General features: G+C 48.1%; 1 protein-coding gene across 2 annotated transcripts in view; it reads right to left on the bottom strand.

Moving 5' to 3' along the window:
* Positions 1-16,470: 16,470 nt before the first annotated feature.
* Positions 16,471-26,198, bottom strand: part of TFRC (transferrin receptor) — a 32,736-nt gene continuing 23,008 nt past the window's right edge. For both annotated transcript variants that reach the window (XM_030575243.1, XM_030575244.1), the window contains exons 11-19: positions 25,975-26,094; positions 24,159-24,244; positions 23,966-24,029; positions 23,572-23,639; positions 23,412-23,479; positions 22,808-22,889; positions 21,188-21,412; positions 20,245-20,385; positions 16,471-19,719 (exon numbers count right to left, since the gene is read on the bottom strand). In XM_030575243.1, coding sequence (XP_030431103.1) covers positions 19,477-19,719; positions 20,245-20,385; positions 21,188-21,412; positions 22,808-22,889; positions 23,412-23,479; positions 23,572-23,639; positions 23,966-24,029; positions 24,159-24,244; positions 25,975-26,094 — 1,097 coding nt within the window. In that variant the 3' untranslated portion in view covers positions 16,471-19,476. The remainder of the gene's footprint in view (positions 19,720-20,244; positions 20,386-21,187; positions 21,413-22,807; positions 22,890-23,411; positions 23,480-23,571; positions 23,640-23,965; positions 24,030-24,158; positions 24,245-25,974; positions 26,095-26,198) is intronic.

Genomic DNA, 26,198 nt, shown 5'->3' with positions numbered 1-26,198 from the left:
GGGCTATGCAGAAGTCCCACAGTAGTATCGCTTCCTGACACAAGGGGGAGGACTGCGTCCCTCCCTGTTTGTTTATATAATACATGGCCGTTGTGTTGTCCATGAAGACCGCAACACAACGGCCCTGCAGATGGCGCTGAAACGCTTGGCACACCAGCTGGACCGCTCTCAGCTCCCGGACATTGATGTGTAGAGTCAATTCCCGGGATGACCAAAGGCCTTGGGTGCGCAGGCTCCCTAGGTGAGCGCCCCAGCCCAGGGAGGACGCGTCCGTTGTTAGGGACGTGGAGGGCTGGGGAGGATGGAACGGTCGTCCTGCACACACCCGGGAGGGCGTTCGCCACCAGTCGAGGGAGCTGAGAACACTCGGCGGAATTGTCAGAATGATGTCTATGGCGTCTCTGCGCTGCCGATAGACAGAAGCGAGCCAGATTTGGAGAGGACGCATTCGCAGCCTGGCGTGCTGTGTGATGAATGTGCATGCAGCCATGTGACCAAGGCAGGTGCGGGTGGAGGTTGTTGGAAAACGCTGAAGACCTTGGACAAGTGAGACTATGGCCTGAAACCGGTGGGGGGGTAGACTGGCTGTCGCAAGGTTGGAGTCCAGCATTGCCCCGATAAACTCCATCCTCTGCGTAGGCACCAGAGTGGACTTGTCTAAGTTGATGATCAGGCCTAGATGCAGAAAGAGGTCCCTGATAATGGCCACATGGCTGATGACTTGTGTCTCAGAGGCCCTCGGATGAGCCAGTCGTCGAGGTAAGGGAAGACGTGTATCTGACGACGGCGTAGGGAAGCAGCGACAACCGCCATACACTTCGTGAACACCCGAGGGGCCGAGAAGAGGCCAAAGGGGAGGACAGTAAACTGGTAGTGACGGTGGTTTACCACAAAGTGCAGATACCTCCTGTGAGGGGGATAAATTGCTATGTAGAAATATGAATCCTGCATGTCGAGAGCAGCGTACCCATCTCCGGGATCCAGGGACGGAATGATGGTTCCCAGGGATACCATGCAGAACTTGAACTTTTTGATGAATTTGTTCAGTCCTCGCAGGTCTAGGATAGGCCGGAGGCCCCCTTTCGCCTTGGGAATGAGGAAGTATTGGGAATAAAACCCCTTGCCCCTTAACTCCTCTGGTACCTCCTCTATAGCTCCGATTGAGAGGAGCTTGTGGATCTCCTGGATGAGGAGTTGCTCGTGAGAGGGGTCCCTGAAGAGGGACGAGGAGGGGGGGTGGAAGGGAGAGAGTGAAACAAACTGAAGACGGTATCCAAGCTCCACCATGCGTAGGGCCCAACGATCTGATGTCAACTGGGACCACACTGGAAGGAATGGGGAAAGGCGGTTGTAGAACTGAAAGGGATCCGGGGAGGCAATTGGTACACTGCTCTCGGGCGCACCCTCAAAAGTTTGGTTTGAGTCCCTGCGTTGGTTTGGTGGGACCGGAATTGTTGCCCCCTTGAGGTCCAGACTGACGTCTGCGATTAGTACGACCCCTTCGTCTGGCAAAGTCTTACCGTGGCCGAGGTGGGGGGGTAAGGGCACTGTGGTTGAGAACGGAAGGACCGTCTTTGAGTCTGAGGCGTATGCATTCCCAATGAATGCATAATTACTCTGTTGTCCTTCAGACTCTGCAGTCTGGGGTCCGTCTTCTGCGAAAACAAGCCTTGGCCATCAAACGGCAAGTCTTGTACTGTGTGTTGCAACTCAGGTGGCAGGCCGGACACTTGCAGTCATGATATGCGGCGCATGGCTATGCCAGAAGCGACCGTTCTGGCGGCCGAATCGGTGGCATCCAATGAAGCTTGTAATGAGGTCCTCACGACCCTCTTCCCCTCCTCCAGGAGTGCTGAAAATTCCTGGCAGGAATCCTGCAGAACCAACTCAGCAAACTTCCCGACAGCGTCCCAGGTGTTGTAGCTGTATCTGCCGAGGAGGGCTTGTTGGTTTGCTATGCGGAGTTGGAGACCTCCCACAGAATAGATTTTTCGTCCCACCAAGTCCATGCGCCAGGCTTCTCTAGATTTAGGCGTGGGGGCTTGTTGACCGTGGCACTCCCGTTCGTTGACAGACTGTACCACCAAGGAACAGGGAGCGGGGTGCACATAGAGGTACTCATACCCCTTGGAAGGCACCATGTACTTCCGTTCGACCCCCTTGGCTGTGGGTGGGATGGAAGCCAGGGATTGCCAGATGGTGTCAGCTCTAGCCTGGGTCGAACGGGAGAGCCACTCTGGTGGGTGTCTCTGCGGATAAGATGCTAGTCACCGGGTCCTCCACCTCCGGGACCTTTTCAACCGGCAGGTTGATATTCTGGGCAACACACCGCAGAAGGTCCTGGTGAGACCGGAGGTCGATCGGAGGTGGTCCCGATGATGACGTCCCAGCTACTGCCTCATCTGGGGAAGAGGAGGATGACAGCCCCGGGACGAGTGGGTCCTGCACTGATGCCTGGTCTGGGGGGATCTCTGTCTCCGGAAGGTCATGCGGTTCCGGTGCGTGTGCACCGTTTTCCTGTGAGTCAGCAGGGAGAGGTCGGCTGACAGTGGCCTCGGGCACACGGTGCTCTGAGTGACTGGAGCGTGATGGGCCAGTCAGTTCACCTTAGGCTTGACGATATGCCCAAGGTGTCCAAAAGGACCACGGAGGAGGTCTGTGGTCCAGGCCATGGGCATGCGTATCCGAGTCTCCGTAGGAGGCACTGTCTGCCTGGGAGGAGATGGATGGATGACGCGAGGGCCATGGAGGAGCTGAAGTCGCTTGGACCAGGTCTCTGCGTCCATTGGACTCCTGTCTATGCGGTACCGGCAAATGGTACTGAGAGTCATAGCGGTGCCGGGAGCGGGAGCGGGACCTGCGACCAGCGCGGTGCCGGGAGGTCGACCGGTGCCTTGTATCGCCGTGCCGAGATCTGCTGCGAGAGGTATGGCGGTGCCGGGATCTGGACCGGTGCCGAGAGTACCGTGATGGAGAACAGGATCTCGAGCGGTACCACGAGTACGACCGGTACCGGGATGGAGAGCGGTACCGGGACTGCAAGCAGCGCCGAGAGCAGGAGTGATGTCAGGATTGAGCGCGTCCGCGAGACCTGGATCGGGACTGGCGGTGTTGCACTGTGTCCAGCGAAGATAGCCTCATCATGGCAGGCTTGCCCAGTGACTGAAGAACCCACACCAGCAGTGCCGGGGATTGGGGCAGCTCAGGGTCCGTCTGAGCAATTAGCTCCCGAGCCGTGGAGAAAGTTTCTGGTGTTGAGGGCACGACGAGCTTGACCACAGCGTGCGCTGGGGAGCTGGTAGGCACCGGACTTGACGGCTCCTGAGAGACTGGAACCAACGGTGCGGAGACAAGCGGTGCCACAGCAGTTGACGGTGCCAGGCGGCCTCCTTAGATGTATGCTCCGACTGCGGCGTAGACACATGTGCCGCAGGAGCCTTGTGCCTCTTGCTCCTCGGGGAGAGGGATTGGTGCCTGCCAGCGGGTTGAGCCGGCGAAGGCTGGTGCCGAGGGGTCTTCACTGGCACCGTGCGCTCCGGTGCAGAGAAAGCACTCATCCCCGGTGCCGGAGTCGGTGCCGAAGATGGAGGAGTTAGAGCTGCCTCCATCAAGAGTTGCTTGAGGCGAATGCCCCGCTCTTTCTTCGATTGGGGCTTGAACGCCTTGCAGATTCGGCACTTGTCCGCAAGGTGGGATTCTCCCAGACACTTTAAACAGGCATTGTGCGGATCTCCTGTGGGCATCGGCCGATGACAGGCCGTGCAAGGCTTGAAACCCAGTGAACCGGGCATGGGCCCCGGTACCGGGGGAGGTGAAGTGGCTAGCCCCTGACCCTCTAACTATATACACAACTACTATACAACTACGAATAATATAAAAGTTAACTAGAACTATAGAAAACTAACTATGTACACAATAACTATATACACGAGCGAAGAGCTAGGGAGATGGAGATCAGCTAAGCCACGCTCCACTGTTCCAACGACCGACATGGGCGGTAAGAAGGAACTGAGGAGTGGATGGGTCGGCAGGGGTATATATTGGGCGCCATGGCAGCCCACCGAGTGTTGCTAGGGTAAAAGTCTCCGATGAACGTGCACGCGGCGCGCGCACCTAACTGGAATGGATATGAGCAAGCACTCGAAGAAGAACAGGAGCTTTCTTTTGCCCCCTGCTCAGGGTGTGGGGCATGGGTCTGCAGCACCCCCACAATCTGTGTGTGGAGGAAAGCAGGATAGGGCCCGTCATTCCCCCAGCTGCAGCCTGCTCGGTTACAGCGCAGACCCGGCCCAGCCTGCCAAAGGCTCCCGCAGCCTCCCTAGCCCTCGCGGGGCTCCGTCTACTGGGCCGACGTCTCCGCCTTGTCGCCCCAGCGCTGCCCCAGCTTCTGGCCACAGCTCCCTGGCAGGCTGGGCGAGAAGTGAGGCCAGCAGGCTGCGAAAGAGGGTCCGGGTCAGCGGCCTCATGGGGGGTCCAGAACATGCAGTGGGGGCAGGGGGGCTCCTCAGAACTTGCTCAGCACCACACAGTGTCTCCTGAGTGGCAGAGGCTGCCTGGCTCCCCCTGCCCCTGAGGGCTTCCTCGCCCAGACCCCCTGCCCCTGAGGGCTTCCTCGCCCAGACCCCGTGCCTTGCACCCCGCAGCTCAGCAGGTCTCCTCAGGTTGTGGCCGGCCCCAGGCCTCATGCTGTGTGTTGACTCTCCCTCAGACTGCACTACGGCTGCCTCTGGCTGCGCCCCGGGGATGGTGCGGTGGGGAAGGCTCAGCCTCGGGACCCAGCCAGGACGTTGGTCATTCTGTGGCGGGAGTCCCAGAGCAGACCTGGCTAGGACGTGTCGGAAACGTTCCCCTGCTCCCTGCTTGCGCTGACTCAGCCGCCTCTTGAACCCCGCCTGGTGTGTCTTGGCTCCCGCCTACACGGGCGTGATCAGTCATGCCGCCTTTATAACCTCGGCCCTTTACAACGCTTGCCGCGCTGGCGGGCGCCTGCGAACGGGGCTACGCTGCCAGCCAGCCGGGGCTGTTTGCGAGGCTAGCTACATACCACCCGCTGCCCCAAAATGCCTGCCTCGAGCAGAGCGACCTGAGCCGTTGGGAGGACCAGCCCGAACCCACTGGGCCGCAGGCAGAGCAAATCCCTCACCCTGCAGGGATGAGCAGAACCATGCCATGCAATCCAGCTGCAGACAGCGCCTCTACCTTTGCACACCCAGGAAGGCTGCGATACTAACATGACGGGGGCTACACAGCGGGGTTGGGGGATAGATTAGCCAGATCGTTTGGGTGATGGCTATTAATCAATATAACACCCTATTTGTATTTATTTGTAGCGGCTGGGAGCCCTAGTCAATGCCCAACACGCACCAGTCATCTCAAAAGGAAGCTGAAAGGCTGGGCCAAGGGGCCAGAGGGAATGCACGCTCCCCGGCCCCCAGCGACAGCTGCTGTCATAGACCTGTGATGTGTGGGACTAGTTACAGGTGAAGAAGGCCAGATGATCCAGATGTGGCTGCAGCTGGGGTCCAAGCAGCAGGGTGGCAGAACCACCTGGAGGACAGAGCATGTCCAGGCAGCCCTCCTGTGCTGGCTTTCCAAGCTGAGCTGGGAGCCACAGGGCAGGTTGTTTTGGAGCAGCCTGGCAGCAGGGTGCAGAAATGTTTGTGATACAGGTGGACAGGCTGAGAAATGCCCTTCCGTCGAGGGTCCAGCCTCACTTCGCTCAGTCAGGAATTCAGGCCCCCTTCGGCTGTTTTAACAAAGCGCCCGCATGAAGCGATTCAAGGTCCAGGTGCCGCCAACCTGGCCGCCATCAGGCCAAAGCCCTGCCTGGGGAGCTGCAGGCCCCTAGGGGAGCTGGTAGCAGCCTGGCGGCTGCCCTCTGGCAACTCTGTTCTCTGCAGCTTCTTCTACTCCCTGAGCGAGGGGACCTCCAGCCCCCTGTGGCTCGGCTGGGAACACTTCAGAGCCCGCTTCCTCCATCAGGGAATGGGGCCCCTACTGCCAGGACATCCTCACCTGGTTCTCCCCTCACAGAGGGCGTGGAAGTTGCTCCCTGGGAGAGGGACCCCAGTTCTCGCCCAGATCTGATGTGGCAGCGCTCTGCAGGCAGATAGGGGTGTGTGGCAGAGTCTGGAAAGGGCCAGGACAGTGTGAGGACTCCACGGAATAGCCTGGCTGGCCTTATGCCCAGCACAGCAGGAACAAACTGGTTGCCTTGTGTGCGAGGACAGAACCGGGCAAAGGGACCGTGCACCTGTGGGTTTTGGGATGGGGTACAGTCCCGAGCCACAGCTCCCCAGGTGCCTCTCCTGGCTCTGGCTGTCCCGTGGGGGTGTCATGTTATTGATTTGAACTGGGACCATATAGAACATGGCTGCAACCAAAGTCTTGCAGTGGAACCAAATCTTGTATAAAGGGAGTCAAATGAGGTGTCTAAGACCGGGTTATATGTTGCTGGTTATGATTATGCTGTCTGTATGCAAGTGTCATTTTTGTAGTTGAAGTTATGAATAGTGGCTCTATACTGTCTGTATTTCAAACTTGTGCTGTGCTTCTGGATGACACCCCAGACAGGTTGGTGTTAGCTCTGCCTAGCCTGCTTGATGGCCCATTAAGGACCATCAGCTGAGCAACTGACCCATTGAGAGAAGGCAGATATGCCTTGTCACTCAGCAAAGTATGCAGGGACTTGCCTATGTGACTCCAGACTCCATTTTGCTGTAATTTTCCACAGTAAGGACAAAGAGGTGTTCTTACACCTGGAAAAGCCTATAAAAGGCTGTCAAGTATCAGAGGGGTAGCCGTGTTAGTCTGGATCTGTAAAAGCAGCAAAGAATCCTGTGGCACCTTATAGACTAACAGACGTTTTGGAGCATGAGCTTTCGTGGGTGAGTACCCACTTCTTCAGATGCATGTGGTGGAAATTTCCAGGGGCAGGTATATATATATGCTAGCAAGCAAGCTAGAGATAACGAGGTCAGTTCAATCAGGGAGGATGAGGCCCTGTTCTAGCAGTTGAGGTGTGAAAACGAAGAGAGGAGAAAGTGGTTCTGTAGTTGGCAAGCCATTCACAGTCTTTGTTCAATCCTGAGCTGATGGTGTCAAATTTGCAGATGAACTGAAGCTCAGCAGTTTCTCTTTGAAGTCTGGTCCTGAAGTTTTTTTGCTGCAGGATGGCCACCTTAAGGTCTGCAATAGTGTGGCCAGGGAGGTTGAAGTGCTGTCCTACAGGTTTTTGTATATTGCCATTCCTAATGTCTGATTTGTGTCCATTTATCCTTTTCCGTAAAGATTGTCCAGTTTGGCCGATGTACATAGCAGAGGGGCATTGCTGGCATATGATGGCGTATATTACATTGGTGGATGTGCAGGTGAATGAACCAGTGATGGTGTGGCTGATCTGGTTAGGTCCTGTGATGGTGTCGCTGGTGTAGATATGTGGGCAGAGTTGGCATCGAGGTTTGTTGCATGGATTGGTTCCTGAGCTAGCGTTACTATGGTGTGGTGTGCAGTTACTGGTGAGAATATGTTTCAGGTTGGCAGGTTGACTGTGGGCAAGGACTGGCCTGCCACCCAAGGCCTGTGAAAGTGTGGGATCATTGTCCAGGATGGGTTGTAGATCCTTGATGATGCGTTGGAGGGGTTTTAGCTGGGGGCTGTATGTGATGGCCAGTGGAGTCCTGTTGGTTTCTTTCTTGGGTTTGTCTTGCAGTAGGCGGCTTCTGGGTGCACGTCTGGCTCTGTTGATCTGTTTCTTTATTTCCTCGTGCTGGTATTGTAGTTTTGAGAATGCTTGGTGGAGATTTTGTAGGTGTTGGTCTCTGTCTGAGGGGTTAGAGCAGATGCGGTTGTACCTCAGTGCTTGGCTGTAGACAATGGATCGTGTGATGTGTCCGGGATGGAAGCTGGAGGCATGAAGGTCGGCATAGCGGTCGGTAGGTTTTCGATATAGGGTGGTGTTAATGTGACCATCACTTATTTGCACCGTGGTGTCAAGAAAGTGGACCTCCCGTGTAGATTGGTCCAGGCTGAGGTTGATGGTGGGGTGGAAGCTGTTGAAATCGTGGTGGAATTTTTCCAGAGTCTCCTTCCCATGGGTCCAGATGATGAAGATGTCATCAATGTAGCGTAGATAGAGAAGGGGTGTGAGTGGACGAGAGCTGAGGAAGCGTTGTTCCAGGTCGGCCATAAAGATATTGGCATATTGTGGGGCCATGCGGGTGCCCATAGCAGTGCCACTGATCTGGAGATATATATTGTCATCAAATTTGAAATAGTTGTGTGTAAGTATAAAGGCACAGAGCTCAGCAGCCAGTTGTGCTGTGGCATTGTCAGGGATAGTGTTCCTGACAGCTTGTATTCCATCTGTGTGTGGGATGTTTGTGTAGAGAGCCTCTACATCCATGGTGGCTGGGATGGTGTTTTCTGGGAGGTCACCAATGCATTGTAGTTTCCTCAGGAAATCAGTGGTGTCACGGAGATAGCTGGGAGTGCTGGTGGCATAGGGTCTGAGTAGAGAGTCCACATATCCAGACAGTCCTTCAGTGAGAGTGCCAATGCCCGAGATGATGGGGCGGCCAGGATTTCCGGGTTTGTGGATCTTGGATAGTAGATAGAATAACCCTGGTCGGGGCTCTGGGGGTATGTTGATTTCTTCTGGTGTTAGTGTAGGGAGTGTCCTGAGTAGATGCTGTAGTTTCTTAGTGTATTCCTCAGTGGGATCTGAGGGAAGTGGCCTGTAGAATTTGGTATTGGGGAGTTGTCTGGCTGCCTCTTTTTGGTAGTCAGACCTGTTCATGATGACAACAGCACCTCCTTTATCAGCCTCTTTGATGATAATGTCAGGGTGGTTTCTGAGGCTGTGGATGGCATTGCGTTCTGCACGATTGATACCTCTTCTCCATTTTGTCTTCAATCCTGCTTCTTACCTCTGGAGGGACTTTGCCACAAACAGAAGCTTTGAACAAAGGACTGATGACCCACCCCAGCGGGGGATGTATTCCAGAGACTGGATTTGAACCTGCAGTTTATTCCATCACTGCTACAAGCCTGAACTAAGAACTTTGTCATTAGTGTATGTAGTTGATTCCATTTAACCAATTCTAGCTCTCATCTCTATCTTTTTCCTTTTATGAATAAACCTTTAGACTTTAGATGCTAAAGGATTGGCAACAGCATGATTTGTGGGTAAGACTGGATTTGTATATTGACCTGGGTCTGGGGCTTGATTCTTTGGGATCAAGAGAACCTTTTTCTTTTATTGGGGTGTTGGTTTTCATAACCATTTGTCCCCATAATGAGTGGCACTGGTGGTGATACTGGGAAACTGGAGTGTCAAAGGGAATTGCTTGTGTGACTTGTGGTTAGCTAGTTGGGTGAGACCAAAGTCTTTTTTGGGTGGCTGGTTTTGTTTGCCTTAGAGGTGGAAAAACCCCAGCCTTGGGCTGTAACGGCCCTGTTTTAAGCAATTTGTTCTGAATTGGCACTCAGTTGAGTCCTGCCAGAACCACATTGTTACAGAGGGACAGAGACTCCTCACACCTGTTCTACAGGTGGGGCAGGCCCTGCAGCTCGGCTGACAGTTCGTCCCCAAGTGCCCAGCCGACACTGCTGTACAAAGATAAGGCCCTTCCAGGCATGGTGCCTGCCCCAGCCAGCTCTCTGCCGTACCAAGGTGCAGAGCATCCCCGGCTGGCCTGCAGCTCTCTATGCCAGAGGCAGAGTGAAGCCCTTGGCATGTGAGCTCCTTGGGGCTGGCACCTCACCTCCATTGCTGCAGCTGTCATAAACAGATAGCTAAGGGTTAATGTCTCTTTCACCTGAAGCACCTGACCAGAGGACCAATCAGGAAACCGGATTTTTTTCAACTCTGGGTGGAGGGAAGTTTGTGTCTGAGTTTGTGTTTTCTGTCTGCCTGCTTTCTCTGAGCTGTGGAGAAGTATTTCTGCTTTCTAATCTTCTGTTTCCAAGTTGTAAGTACCAAAGAGTTTGTTTCTTTTGTATTTACATGAATATAGTGCTGGAGTGCTTTGATTTGTATTCTTTTTGAATAAGGCTGTTTATTCAATATTCTTTTAAGCAATTGACCCTGTATTTGTCACCTTAATGCAGAGAGACTATTTGTATGTATTTTTCTTATATAAAGTTTTCTTTACTGGGAAACTTCAGGGAAGTTGAGTTTGTACTCACCAGGGAATTGGTAGGAGGAAGGAGTCAGAGGGAGATCTGTGTGTGTTGGATTTGTTCACCTGACTTTGCATACCCTCTGGGTTGGGGGGGGGGGGAGAGGGAAGGGAGATTGACTCGGTGATTCTGGTTTCCAGGACTGGGAACGGAGAGGGGGAGTCACTCTGTTTGGATTCGCAGAGCTTGTGACTCGGTGATTCTGGTTTCCAGGACTGGGAACGGAGAGGGGGAGTCACTCTGTTTGGATTCGCAGAGCTTGTGTCTGTGTATCTCTCCAGGAGCACCTGGAGGGTGGAAGGGGAAAGGATTATTTCCCTTTGTTGTGAGACTCAAGGGATTTGGGTCTTGGGGTCCCCAGGGAAGGTTTTTCAGGGGGACCAGAGTGCCCCAAAACACACTAATTTTTTGGGTGGTGGTAGCTTTACAACTCCAAGCTGGTAACTAAGCTTGGAGGTTTTCATGCTAACCCCCATATTTTGGACGCTAAAGTCCAAATCTGGGACTAAGGTTTGACAGCAGCTCCAGCTCCAAGCACTAGGCCAGCACTGAGTTACCCATGTCCAGGCGGGGAGGGGCAAGGAACAGACCCCTGGGGTACCAGAAAATGTTTGCAGAAGCTTCTAGATGACTCAACAAAATGGAGATCGTCATCAGCCTGGCTTATTCTGACCCCACATGGTGATGTCAGGCTGCAGGTGGCTGGGTCCTTTTCCTTTCTCTCTGTACCATGGGATCCGTGTGGCCCTTTCATGGATAGTGAAGAACTCCTAGCGTTACCTAGCATCCATGGCACGCCCACACCTTGAATACTGCAGGCAGGTCTGGCCACCCCATCTCAAGAAAGATGTATTAGAACTGGAAAAGGTGCAGAGAATGGCAACAAAAATGATTAGGGGTATGAGAAAAGATTAAAACTTGAAAGAGGTGGCTCAGGGGGATATAACAGAGGTCTATAAAATCGTGACTGGTGTGGAGAAAGTAAATAAGGAAGTGTTGTTTACTCCTTCTCATAACACAAGAGCCAGGGTCACCCAATGAAATTAATAGGCAGCAGGTTTAAAAAAAAGTAGTATTTCACATGATGCACAGACGGCCTGTGGAACTCATTGCCAGGGGATGTTGTGAAGGCCCAAACAATAACAGGATTCAGAAAATTAGATAAATTCATGGACCACAGGTCCATCAATGGCTATTAGCCAAGATGGTCAGGGATGCAACCCTATGCTCTGAATGTCTCTAGCCTGTGATTGTCAGAAGCTGGGAATGGGTGACAGGGGATGGAGCACTTGCTGATTCCCTATTCTGTTCATTCCCTCTGGGGCACCTGGCATTGGCCACCATTGGAAGACAGGGTATGGGCGAGTTGGACCTTTGGTCTGACCCAGTATGGCTGTTCTTATGTTCCGGCAAGGCCATTTCCTGTCCTGTTATTTTGGAGAGGACCTCTCTCAGCCTTCCTGGTCTGCTATGATTACATACCACAGGGACTGCCTGCCTGCCATGTATATGAACACAGGGACTAGCAGCACTGGGCATACAGTTCTAGGTTTGCCCTCTTCACAAGAGGAAGAATCATCTTGTGGCCAAGGGGCTGGGCTCTGAGTGCCTGTGTGATCTTGGACAAACTGCTTAGTCCCTCACTTCTCTAGCTGTGAAGTGTGGCTACCACGTCCCCTCTTCCCTCTTGGTTTGTCTTATCTCCAGGGTGAGTCTCACCCCCCCCCACAGCTTGATGTAGAGTGCCTACTGCCATGGAGCGTCAATCTCAGTTGACACGACCACCCTAGAACCGAGTAAAAAGCCGATGAATATGCAGGCCGTTGTCTAGTTTCCATGCAGATACTCTCATGCAAAACTTTCAACAGGGTTTGTAGCTCCCCTCCCTCTTCTGTTGACAGAAAACAGGGCTTGGCTTTGACAGACATGCTCTAATCACAGTCCAACCTTTCACCCAGAGGCTTTTCAGCTGTGTACGTGACATGCACTAGCTCCAGCAAGAAGTTACTTAAATAGAGTGTGTGTTAGTCACCTGCCCCTGACCAGGTGAGCCTCTCTCAGTCCACCAATCATTTTGAAGACTTCACAAATGGGTGTCAATGGCTTGGCTGAAAGCCCCCAGGGGCCTGTTCTCCAATATTCGACTTTTGCCTCTATTGTATTTTTGAACACAAACTGGGGGTGTTGGCTGCCTTCCGTGGACAAGACCTTGGGAGCATGCAACCAGATTCCATTCATCAGGAACACAAGACTGCTAATATTACCTCATCTGCTCTGGATGCTCTCCACCTGCCTAAGGCCTTAAAACGGTTAGCTAATAAGTACGCTTCACACACTCAAAGAACAAAGTAATTGGCTTGCAGAAAACCCAAGCATGCCTACCTTGTGGGCCAAGCGTGGCGGTGGCTAAGCAACTGCATAGACAATGTAGGAGAGGGATAGCTGAGGGGGCCACTGAGGGATCTGGAGCAAAAATCAGTACTTGGTCCTACTACTGAAGGCAGGGGGCTGGATTTGATGACCTTTTGAGGTCCCTTCCAGTTCTAGGAGATATAGCTATTTAATATTAATTTTAAAAGGTACTCATGTTCTTTCTGCAGATACAGACTAGCAGCTGCTACTCTGAAACCTGTCATTATGCAAGGCACTGAGTCTAGCCATATGGAATGGAAATCCATCAGCTTCATAAAAAAAAAACTCATGCAGACAGCTTCCTTTCCAAATGCAAACAGATGGACATCATACCAAAAGGACTGAAAGTAAAAAATCCATTAGAATCTACGTACCACAATGTCTATGCTGACAGATTGTGCCACAGAAAGAAACTGCAGAACCACCTGATCAACATTCTATACAGCAAACAGGGAACAATTACAAATGAACTCTCAAAACTGGATACTCAAAAAACCTTCCACACAAACTTCCTTGTGTCTGGACTTTACAAGAATTAGACAAGCCATTTACAACACACTTTGCTTCTCTACAAAAGAAAAAAAAGGACACTAAACTATTAAACTACTACATGCCACAAGGGGCCACAAGAGTGGTTCCTTTAACCTATGCAGCAATATTTTTAATCTATCCAGCTATATTCTTAGCCCAGCAGAAGAATCTGTCCTATCTCAGGGCCTCTCCTTCTGCCCCTCTAGCCCCACAAACAAGATACAGTTCTGTGGTGACCTAGAATCCTATTTTTGACATCTCCAACTCAAGGAATATTTCCGACAACTCTGAACAAAATACTAACCCACAGAAACCTTCCTACTAACACTACAAAAAGAAGGATTCTAGGCGGACTCCTCCTAAAGGTTGAAACAGACTGGATTTCTACATGAAGGGCTTTCGCTGACATGCACAAGCTGAAATTGTGGAAAACTAGCATCACCTGCCCCATAACCTCAGCTGTGCAGAGCACAGTGCCATCCACAGCCTCAGGAACAGCTCTGACATCATAATCAAAGGCTGACAAAGGAGGTGTTGTCATCATGAATAGGTCAGAATATGACCAAGAGGCTGCTAGGCAGCTCTCCAACACCACATTCTACAAGCCATTATCCTCTGATCCCTCAGAGTTACCAAAAGAAACTACACCATCTGCTCAAGAAACTCCCTGAAAAAAGCACAAGAGCAAATCCATAGATACACCCCTAGAACTCTGAGCACGGGTATTTTATCTGCTCCCCAAGATCCATAAACCTGGAAATCCTGGACCGCCCCATCATCTCAGGCATTGACACCCTGACAGCAGGACTGTCTGGCTATGTTGACTCTCTCCTCAGGCCCTGTGCTACCAGCACTCCTAGTTATCTTCGAGACACCGACTTCCTGAGGAAACAATCCATTGGTGATCTTCCAGAAGACACCATGCTGGCCACTATGGATGTGGAAGCCCTCTACACCAACATTGCACACACAGATGGACTACAAGCCATCAGGAAAAGTATCCCCAATAGTGTCATGGCAAACCTGGTGGCTGAACTTGGTAACTTTGTCCTCAACTGTTATTTCACATTTGGGGACAATTTATACCTTCAAGTCAGTGGCACTGCTATGGGTACCCGCATGGCCCCACAGTATGCCAACATTTTTATGGCTGACTTGGAACGCTTCCTCAGCTCTCATCCCCCAACACCCTTACTCTACTTGCGCTACATTGATGACATCTGGACCCATGGAAAAGCACTTGAGGAATTCCATCATGATTTCAACAGTTTCTGCCCCATCAACCACCTCAGCCTGGACCAATCCACACAAGAAGTCCACTTCCTGGACACTACAGTGCTAATGAACTATGGCCATGTAAATACCACCCTATACCAGAAGCCTACTGACCGCTATACTTACCTACATACCTCCAGCTTTCATCCAGACCACATCATATGATCCACTGTCTACATCCAAGCTCTAAGATACAACTGCATTTGCTCCAACCCCTCAGACAGAGACAAACACCTACAAGGTCTCTATCAAGTGTTCTTACAACTACAATACCCACCTGCTGAAGTGAAGAAACAGATTGACAGAGCCAGAAGAGTACCCAGAAGTCACCAACTACAGGACAGGCCCAAGAAAGTAACAGAACACCACTAGCTGTCACCTTCAGCCCTCAACTAAAACCTCTCCAGCACATCAAGGATCTACAACCTGAAGGATGATCCATCACACTCACAGATCTTTGGAGACAGGCCAGTCCTTGCTTACAGACAGCCCCCAAACCTGAAGCAAATACTCACCAGCAACCACACAACAAAACACACTAACCCAGGAACTTATCCTTGCAACAAAGCCTGTTACCAACTCTGTTCACATATCTATTCTGGGGACACCATCATAGGACCTAGTCACATCAGCCATGCCATCAGGGGCTCATTCATGCACACATCTACCAATGTGATATGCCACATGCCAGCAATGCCCCTCTGTGTAAAAAATAAATAGACACAAATCAGACAGAGAATTAACATTCAAAAACCAGTTGAACACTTCAATCTCTGGCCACTTGATTACAGTCCTAAAAGTCACAATATTACAACAAAAAAACTTCAGAAACAGACTCCAATGAGAGACTGCTGAATTGGAATTAATTTGTGAACTGGACACCATTAAATTAGGCTTGAATAAAGATGGAGTGGATGGGCCATTACACAAAGTAAATTTCCCCATGCTAATTCTGCTGGCCCCCCCCAAACAGTTCCTCACATCTAGTTGCTGGAAATTGGCCATTTTTGTTACCACTATGAACAGTTTCTCTCCTGCTAATAGCTCACCTTAACTGATCATTCTCCTTATAGTGTGTATGGTAACACCCATTGTTTGACTCTGTGTGTGTATGTACATACACACACCCCTTCCTACTGTATTTTCCATTGCATGCATCCAATGAAGGGGGCTGTAGCCCATGAAAGCTTATGCTCAAATTTGTTAGACTAAGGTGTCAGCAGTACTCCTGTTTTTTGCACCATCTATAGCATTTTGGTGCAACTACAGCCCTGGTTTGCTAGGTCCAGTACATTGAAGCTGGATTTCTTTGCGCCTAGAACAAAGACAGCAATTCAGAATCTACAGCTGTCCTTGATGTGTTTCACCCACCTCCTGTTCATAGTATGCCAGGCTATTTCTAAGAAAGCCTCAAACACTGAGTAACTCGTACTGTGACCTCTGCTTCAAATCTGCAGATATTGAAGCAATAGCTTTGAAGGGAGGTGAACTGGATAGATCACTCAGGTGCCCATAAACCAAACTCAGCTGTGAATTTAACTACTTCTCCTTGGCCAAAGTTGCTACACCACTGAGGTTTGCCATTTTGCTGCAGGTAGGCACTACCATTCCTCTGCAACTTTCCCCACCAGGCAGTTTCACCATTACATTGCATGTTTCCGGCGCTGTTCCATGGATGGAAGAGCAAGTTTGTAGAAGCCAGGGGTTGAGAGTAGTTAGAACTAAGTAGCTGGGCACACCTGGAAGGTGGTCAGTTCTTGGCAGAACCTCCCAATGTCACAGCCACCAAGCCCACACGTGAACCAATCAAACCATTGCTGAGAACAATTTGTCAGTGAGATCATCCAGTAGCCATAGGTGTTTGGATGGCGAGGGGAGGTATTTCATGACAGTAGCTGGGGAATTTGGAGCTTTATACCACTAGGCACATGGCATGGCTTATAAGCCATCACTCTGCAAAGCAAAGAGTACTTAACTGCTATAAATAGCATAGTGCTTTAGGTGGGTAACTAGGAGTCTAAGTGGTCTGAGGTGGTCACTATTTTACAGTTAGCAATAAGACACAGTATGGAAGCTTTCAAGTTTTATTTAATGAGACAGCAGGTAATGCAGGAACAAAGCAAATTAAATATCCCATCCCAAGTCAAATTTCAGTACAAGAGCAAGAAAGTATGAACAGAACCTGTAGTAATTAGTTTTAACTTGTCTAACTACAGGACAGACTGTCTTATTCATATGCTTAGTAGCAGGCAAAAAGTTTACAGAGCCCAAGAATTCAAGATGCATGCAAGTGCTATGGCAACAACTTCCAACCACATGAGTTTCCCCAAACAGTACTGAGACTTAGTCCTATCACGTGAGTGCCACATGGTCACCTCCTTGTAAAAGGGATCAAGATTGCTCTGATGGCAGCAGCAGCAGAGTTTAATGTACGCACTTGAATTTAGCTCTGTCTTTCATGGCCAGGGCCAACCTGCTTCAAAGCTCATTAATGAAGTCCCAAGGGCTTATTTTAGCCTCAAAATGGCAGGAGCTACTCTTCCCATCCCTGAGCTGCGACTGAACAGGTCTGGTCTAAGTTCCCTGCAGATTCAGCTCCAGCACAGGCACCAGGAGTCTAAACCCAGTTGTATTTAAGTGGGCTGCACTGGGGGCTCAGAGCAGCACCCTGCTGTAATGGGGCAGGGTGAGTGCTTTAGTAGGATATGCTTTTTGGCTGCAGCTAGAGACAGCAGCATTTAATAGAACCTAAACAGGCTTGAGGAACTTACCAGTTAAGTACTAACATATTTGAAGGAACAAGGGAGTCTACTTGGTCTTTGATTAGGGAGCAGATGGGGACCCCCAAAGCCTTGCTGTCTGCTCAACTGACTAGTCTCTAGTGATGCTAGTTAGGCTGATGTTAGCTACAAAATCAGTTGTACTGGCTCACATACACCATAATGAGACTGAATGTGGCCCACTAAACAGTGGAGTTGTCAAAATCCAGCACCATATGTTCACCATTGCAATTCCTCAAGCCTTTACAGTCAATTCCCTTCACCTTTTAAGGCAGATTAAACAGCCTTGCTATTCTAATATTTGCTAAATAGTCAGACCCAGCAGTTACGTACCTAGATAAATTACAGCACAACAACTTGAAACAGTTTCACCTACAGAGTGGATTTAAAAAAGATTCGAGTGCCTAATACACACTAGCATCTGCACCACACAGGAAAGAACTAGAATTGCAGGAATTTGAGGATGTTAGATACTAACCATCAAGCTCTGTAGATGTCATTGCATGATAAGCATAAGAAAATTATGGGAAACACTGTTCCCGATAAATTACATACACCCTTAGTGCAACATATGGAGATCACTGCCTCCGATATAACACCTTGGTAGGCAAAAACTACCTTGTTCTTTATACATTATGGGAGACACTGCTCCCGATAATGAGTTAGGTTTTCATGATACATAAGGTACTGGAAATTTTGCAGCAAAGCTGCCATGTGATTGTATTGCTGCCTGATTTTAGAGGTACATGTCTGCATGTGTGTACAACACCCTAGGTTTAGCAAGGGTGGAACCAGGGCTATGGTTAACCCAATTAATGCATCCTTAAGACCTGTTAACCTTTATCTGCCAAACTCAGAGGTGCTTTTTGCATCAAGGCCTAAAGCAGGTTATGGAGCTGCACTCCCTGTACAAATGACAGGTCATCAACTGAAGCAGAGTAAGATAGAAGCCTGACCTCAGGGCTAGGCAGTAAGTCCAAGGGAAGCTTAATTGCAGTTGTCTGCATCTCAAAATTTAGGGGTTTTCAGGAGTCACTTTAGAAATGAGTAAGCTTTTAATCTGGTTCTAAGTGCTCACTCAATATCTCCATGTGTTTTCCACATCTGAAAACCATGGAAAGCTGAATTGGTAAATTCCTAATAAATTTAAGCTTCATGGACTATGGCTTCATTTTAAAATTTGGATGCAAAATTCCAGTATCATGTTTGATTGTAATAGCAGATGCTGCTTTTATTCAAAAACGACAGTATAACTGTCATAATTATGGAAGGCACTGCTTCCGATAATTATCTTCTATAAAAAAACCACACCATTTATAGTGAACTCTGTCACTGATAAATAAATAAAAATAAATATCTCAGTGCCAAATGAGAGCCTTCCTTGAGTTGCCTAATTTACTTTGTTCACCAAGTTTTGGTTTGGCAAAGACTCTTGATTGCATGAAAGGCCTCACAGCAACAAGGTCTGAAATGTCAGCTGTAGCCATCCAAAGCTGTGTGTTACCATGTGGTTTGTTTTATCTGAAAGACTGTGCCAGGACACTCAAGGGGCATAAATTTATCTCTGGATTTCACCCCCTTTGTGATGTAAGTTTCTGTAAGAGGGTTAGTCTTTAAGTCACTTCTTCTTGGGAAGCCAAGCTGTTCATTCACATGGTAACTCAATGTATTGGGTAGCTAGACACTTCAGAACTGACTGACTATTTCAGCAGCTAAGGGCTACTACTGTGGAAAAAAATAATCAGCTTTTTTACTTGAGGTCAAGGTGTCTTCATGGCCCCAGAAGGGAGGCTGGAAGCACTTATGAATTTCCCCATGAATTGTTATGAAGGCGATCTTCTGCCTTCACTAAACTTTAGGACTGACCTCAAAAGGGAAAGCCAACATTTTAGAACTCAGGTAGACAAAGGTACCTCCCCACTCAAAAAGGTACCAATTTAGTTTTAGATCAGAATTTACATTTGATTAGACTGTATCTTGGTTTTAATCAGTCCGATCTGTTTGTTCAAGCACAATAGAAAGGTAGCACCACAAACAGTAGTGTTAGCGAGATTATACTGAATCAAAGACACCTTGTTCGGAGGGAGATGCAGGTTTAGTGGGTATAGACTGAAATCCCTGCTTAAACAACTGCTTGTGAAGTTTCCCTATCAAAAATTAAATTTGAAGTTCTACATTTTGATCAAGTAAGTTTCCAAACACCCTGTCAGATTTAGTGTAAATGTTCACTCAGTGTCCTTGAAGAGTAGGGTTCCCTGTTTCTGCACCCCAGTACTAAGGTTAATGCATTATGCATTTAAAACTCATTGTCTATGTTCCAAATGTCACCCGATAAGGCATTAGCAGCACCCTGAATAGTCCAGGTTGCCAGAGCCAGTTGGTTCTTGAACAGGTCTGGGTTGAAGGCACTTGGGTTGGTCTTCCGGAGGCTCAAGTGATCCAGCAAAGCTGACAGAGTGTGGGAACCCGAGCCAAAGAAGATATGACGTAGAGGAGTATCCTTCGGAGAGACGTATGGAGAAAGGAAGTGGTACTCCACCTTAAGAGGAAATATAAAATTTAGAATTGCACTGACAGTGGCAGGAATTCAGTCCAATAACTGAGATAAGTGGTGAAGTGGCCAGAAGCCAGGGATTATCTAGGAGCTGGAAAAACCCACACTGAAGTGGTTTCAACAGCCACTCCTAGTGGCTTGTGTGTTAGGTTTTGCATGGCTGTTCTGCTACAGTGTTGCTATTAACATCTGGACATGTTTCTAGGGGAAGTGAATTAAGGATTTACCAGGGCAGCCACATGAGCCAGACAGATTTTCCTAATCCAACTGTAATAAGGCATGAAGTGACCACTTCGTAAGTGCAGGCCCTCATCCAGGAGGACAGCTCTGCCTCTTGAGATGTGGCTGCAGGTAGAATACGTCAGCTAGTCCACCAGTCACTGGGTATAAATCCAGTGGACTCTAGTCCAAATATACCCTAGAACCCTTCATGAATGCTCACTCAATTTGCTATTGGGCTCCTTTGGTTTACTGAGTGAAATCAACTCTAACCGAGCTCAGAGCACTTACCTTCATGATGCGGTCATTCATAATGCGGCAGAGGAGCCTGTTGTTAAGGTCAGTGTTTTCAATCTCTCTTCTCAGTGCCTCTGTAGCTCGACTGAAGTCTCCACGGGCAGAGTACAGCCACTGAAGGGTCAGATTCATTTCCTGGTAGGGACAGGAGCTACAGTAAGTAATCTTACTCCTGATTTATCTGGAGACAAGGTTGGGAATCTGAGTTGGTAAAAGTCTTACCAGGAGACCATTTTGAAAGATGAGGGCACAGCTGCACTGATGCAGCCATGCAAGCTCTAGCGTAGCCATGCTAAGTGGATGGGAGTGCACTCTCCCATCAGCTTTACTGTGCCAATCCAGTGAGCTGCAGTAGCTAGGCTGGCAGCAGCAGCTCTCCTGCAGGCCTAGTGCTGTCCATACCAGCACTTATGGTGGTGTAACTTGTCATGCAGAAGGGAGATTTATTCACACCTTGAGACAAGTTATGCTGAAAAACTGAACTATAGGTAGAGCCTGAGTTACTGATAGCTTTTTTAGGATGAATACTGCTCAAGAAGCTGCTATACCTTCAGAGGCCCATTCAGATGAGGTTCAATCTGGGTATGTGAATGTGCACTACTGCTAATGCTATTTGTTGGGTGCTATAGCCAGCTGGAGATATTTCCATTCTAGCTTGGATACCAAGCTAGAAAGGGAGCTTTAGGAGTTGAATACAGGCTACTCATCTTCATATAGCTACAGCACCTCTGTCCAGCATCTGATAGTTGGCTCATTTTGCCAGGTCACCACATTGGGGCTCTCGTTGGCACCCCCAAGAGAAGCCAGGAATTGAATGGACAAGGATACCCTCTCCCCCACTGATGAGCTAGGGTTAAGACACTGGCAGATTTCAGTGTTTAGGGTTAGTGAAAAGCCTTGTATAACCTTAAAATTCATTCATTAGGAAGGTACTTACTTTTATCTCTCGTTTATATGGAGAAATCTTTATTATGAACTTGAGCAATTCCTGGTTGTATTGGTCATAGTCAAGGTAAAGTTGGTGATCATATGTCATCTTAATAACCATCTGGCCAGCCATTTCTGTAGCTGTCCGAAACATCTTCTCCAGATGAGTTACAGATAAGGCAAGATTGCGCCAAGTGTCCTCCTTGGTGCCCAAGTAAGGATACCCTTCCTCATCCTGCAAGATGGAAAGCATTTGCACTCAGTTCTTACACCTAACCCTGGTTTTGAATACGTGTTTCTCTAGCTAAGACTTTTACCCTACTGTGGCTGTACTGTAAGCAGCACTAGAAGGGACTGGAGATAGGTCAGTCTTTTTGCTCAGACACTGAACGATATTTGGCACCCCTGCAAAGCACTCATTCTGCCCTACAAAAGGCCAAGCTGAGGGATAGGGAAGTGTTACTTATATGCATGCCAGCACCACCACTTTGGCAAAGCAGCTTGCTGCCCACTTCCATGCAGTGTTTCCCAGTTTACTGGTGATTAGCTAATACTCCACAGCACTGCAGTACAGCTTTACCAACAAACTCAGATGTCAGCCCTTACAACCCTTGGTGGCTTTCTGCAAAAGAAAAGACAAGTTCCACTGGCAAGAACACTTGCCAAAAGCCATTTGGACTCAGCAGATATTGTTTGAGTGGATACTTATGCGAGAAGTTATAGCGTGAGTTCCAGCAAACTGCATGACCAAATATTTGCAGAAGCATTAGTGCAGGTGTCAAGAGTTGAGGGTTTAACTTCGTAAAGCTTGAGCTTTTTGAGAACAGTAATTTGACTTCTCTTCTCAGCTAAACTTTGAGTATTTAGAACCGGTACATAGTTATTGTATTAGTGCTATTAATTCTACAGAGAAAGTGAAACATGACACATCTGGGTAAACAGGAATTCCAGCTCCATTCAAAAGGAATGTGTAGGGGTGTTTAGAAACTCCCATTGATACACAGGCTTCATATCTACATACATACTTTCCTGTGTAAGCAGTGTCTGGAATGCAGACAAGCTGTGCAGAATTCTGTTTAGTTCACCATGATTTTGTCTTACTGTATGAACCAATGGCTGAAGGAAGAGTAAGAATTTAAGTCTTGAATAGCTGAAGTTTGGATGAGCGCCAGAGACAGATATCTAGTCTAGCAGTAACTGCTCTACCTCTGGCCCACCCATGTGGCCAGATCCTGATCCTGCCTTTCATTAAATAACTAGGAAGCTGCTCATACAAGAGATTGCATTCACTGGCTAGAAGGGGAGTACTGAAATAGGACAGTTAACCTTGACACCACAGCTGTAGGGTTATAAGTTGACCCCTGCACTGTTGAGTTCAGCTTCCACATCAGTCCAGGAGGTAGTTAAGAATCTGCCAGGAGTTGTTCTTTAGCAGATTCTAATCCACTGTGAAGTCATTAGCACATGTGTTTAAGATGAAACCAGATTAGATCAGTTAAGTTCTTCCAACTAGCTAGACCAGGAGAGTCAAACCTATCACAAGTTTACTGTAAGCAAGGAAGCTTAAGTTATATTTACATTCTTACTCCATTTGGCAGAGGTTGTTTACCACAAATACAAAGTGACTTACATCATAGAAACTGAATGAAACGGCTGGGATTCCTGCATATGCTAGAAAAGGGAAGGCTGCATTATCCATACGAAAAGGAACACTGCAATGAGAAATTGGCATTGTTACTCAGAACTGTAGGGTACCCAATCCAACATTTACAATAACTGATACTTTAAGCTAAAAATAGATGGCCACACCTGGCCAGGTGGCACAGGGGATTCTTGTTAAGTGGAGCTCTAGGAAGCCAGTTTCTGCAGTCCCATGAACACCAGCATCTCCTAGAAGGCTGTTCTTGGACCAGCTGGAAAGCTAGATTAGTATGTGATCTAGTTTGAACATGCAGTGTTCCAAACCAAGTATGGCACTAAACTATTGCACTATTGACATGGGAATGAAGTCATAATGGGTAAGGGGTTGTCCTAATGGTTTGCTGTGGTTCAAGGATTTGAATGGAGTAGCAACAAATTTAGAGCTAAAGCTAGAGTGACTGCTGTGTCAGTTGATTCATTCCTATATGGGGGTTTATGAGGGGATCATTTGGGTTTAGAGGGGTTAGGTTAGCTCTGTTGCTCCAGACAGGAGAACATTTTGAAATTACTGTTTAAACAAGCAGGAGACTTACACTTTTTTGGCCCAGTCAGAGCCAACTGTGTCATACAGACGACTTCTCCCATATATTGGATCCTTCACCTGCAATAAGGTGCAAAGTAAAGTTACTGTCCAAGCACTTCCCTGTACACCTGGATCATGCTTCAGACTAGCCCAGAGAGACTAGGACTCACCCCCATCATAGTCTGCTCCACTATTTTGTACAGCATTGGGCTGGCAGAAATCCTGAAGTTGCTTGAACCTGTGATGGTAGAAGTTAGAGATTTGGAACACGTTGCCAATACAAGTACAAGAATGATAGGAATAAAGTTGCATTGTGGTTTCTTTTGTCATTACTGCTGAAAACAGAAATGGCCCTAAGTGTTTTAGGATACATATAGTACAGTAGCAGAATTAACCCAAAGCACTGGACATATCAGCTATTGGGCACTGGTAGCTATTTAAATTTAGCCTTGTCCTTTTAGTGCTTCACACTGGAAAAGTGAAAGCTTGCCAAGCTCACCTGTTTTTGACCTGTTCTAATTTTATGGAATTCTGTAGATTTGCTGAACACAGAGCAATAGTTACCTACAACTGCAGCATCCAGGTTGATGTATGCAAAGGCTTTGGTGTGCAGTGTGGCAGAATAACCCTAAAAGTGGGAGAACAATGCCTGTTAATAGGCAGTAACTTTAAAACTATGCTTTTAGTATAGTTTGAGACAGAAGAGGTAAGCTCTGATTAGGTACAAGGCATCAATGATCAAACCAAGATTAGTTACCTCCAGCCACTCAGTGGCACCAACAGCTCCAAATTCTCCTGCGCTCCAGCTGGCAAAGACAATGCTTCTTCTGGGCTTATAGCCACCTTTAAATAAGAAAAAAGGTTGAGCTCTGGGCCCCCATTACCTTAAGAACAGAACAAGTGAAAGATGTAGAGTGGTAGTTTGCAGTGTACTTGTAATAAAGTTCCCCAAATACCAGGACTGCAGGCATTTAGCTGGATTAGGATGTAGGAGCAACAGGTATAGATTGTGCCTTTGAAAGAAGAGAACAATCCATCCAAGAGGGTCCATATAACAGAAGGAACAAAGCAGGTCTTGATTTTGTTGAGTGCCACATGTTTTTATCCAAACTTGACACCTAATTGTGGTCAGTTTTATCTGAGGGGGGGTTAAAGCCTCTTTAACCAAGTCATTCACACAAGTTACCTCAGGTCACTTTCAATTTGACTACATCTGGCACTGAATAGTTGTTCTCTTCCCCATTCCAAAAAGTGCTCTAGTCTGTCACCAGTCCCCAGGAGCACATATTCCTTCTTGACTACCTGAGGAGTGCCCAACACTCAGATTCCAAGGCCAGAAGGGACCATTGTGATCTAGTCTGATCTCCTGTTACACAGGAGAGATCATTTTCTCAAGGTAATTCCTTCTAGAAGAGGTTCTAGTTCAAGAACATCCAATCTTAACTTAGTGTCTTTGAAAGTGCACCATGATCCTTGGTAAACTGTTCCATAAACTTGGTTATGCCTCACTGCTACAGATTTATGCCTCATTACCCATTTATATCATGGTGGGTACTGCAATGTATGTATGTCAAATAGCCAAAATGCAAGTTCAATAAATGCTATTTATACATGAAGATTTGAAAATTCTTCCAAAATGCTTAAGTTAAGCAATCTAATGTTTGCTACACCTTAATTTGTAAGATTACTCAGTGAAACACTTGCTGTGACAGCCAAACACTTAACTAGGTTGCTCCTGTGCTGAGACCACAGCTTATTATGCTAACACTGTCATTGACAGAGTACTGGAAAACAATTTGCCACCATGTCTTATACTCTGCCCTATGCCAAAGAATTTGGGGTCTTTGTACTGCACCTGGTACTAAGGCTTGGTCCATGGCTGGGGACCTTAGGTACCACAGCAATACAAGTAGCTAGCACTTCCAGAAGAGGCATGCTTTGATAGATTGAGACAAAGTAAAGCTGCCACTGCTATAGAAGGAGTTTCTGCTAGCAGATAAGCTTTGAAAGAACCTAAGCTAGTGGTTCTCAAACTTTTGAATTGGTAACCCCTTTCATAACCCCCCATATTACAATGCTACATATCGTAACACCATTACAAAAGCTGGAGGCAAAGTGGGGTTTGGAGTAGAGGCTGACAATTCACCCCCTTCCCCTATAATATCACCCTGAGGGGGCCCAGCTCCCAGTTTGAGAACCCCTGACAAACTGACTAAAAGCAAACCACTGCTGAATTCTACTTTCTTTCCCCTACCCCAAGACAGACCACAGAAAACCTTGGCAGGCTGAGTTCTTTGGTAGAGGAGCTTAGCTGTTAGTTCAACTGGCAACTTCAATTCTGTCTTATCCAAGTGGCACTTTGATCAAGTTGTGGCAGGGCCCACAGTGGTGAGGAGACAGTTTAGCTAGCTCAAATGAAGGCAGAGATTCTTCAGGAGCATTTTGTTCACTAGTATTATGTTAATACTAGCAATTAGTAAGCATATTCTGAACAATCAAGCAGGACTGATTGGCTTGCATTTGTTCTTTTTACAGCAGAAAGCGTACTTGGGCTTAAGTGTTTTGTTGTTTACCTGTTTTTACCATAGAAGAAATTGCACGGGCAAGCTCCAGCAGCATGACTGTTCCCACACCAGCCTTTGCTGCTCCCGGACCCCAGGAATCTCGTTGGGCTCCAATCACAACATACTGATCTGCAAAGAGGGCAAGAGCAAATGAGATGCAACCCTACTATTTCAGAAAGCAGTCAGAACCAGAACATTTTGGCAAGACACTTGTTACATGGAAGAGTAAACAT

This window comes from Gopherus evgoodei, chromosome 9 (assembly GCF_007399415.2).
Source record: "Gopherus evgoodei ecotype Sinaloan lineage chromosome 9, rGopEvg1_v1.p, whole genome shotgun sequence".
In the NCBI taxonomy this organism is placed as follows: domain Eukaryota; kingdom Metazoa; phylum Chordata; order Testudines; family Testudinidae; genus Gopherus; species Gopherus evgoodei.
This window is presented reverse-complemented; position numbering and strand designations above follow the sequence as displayed.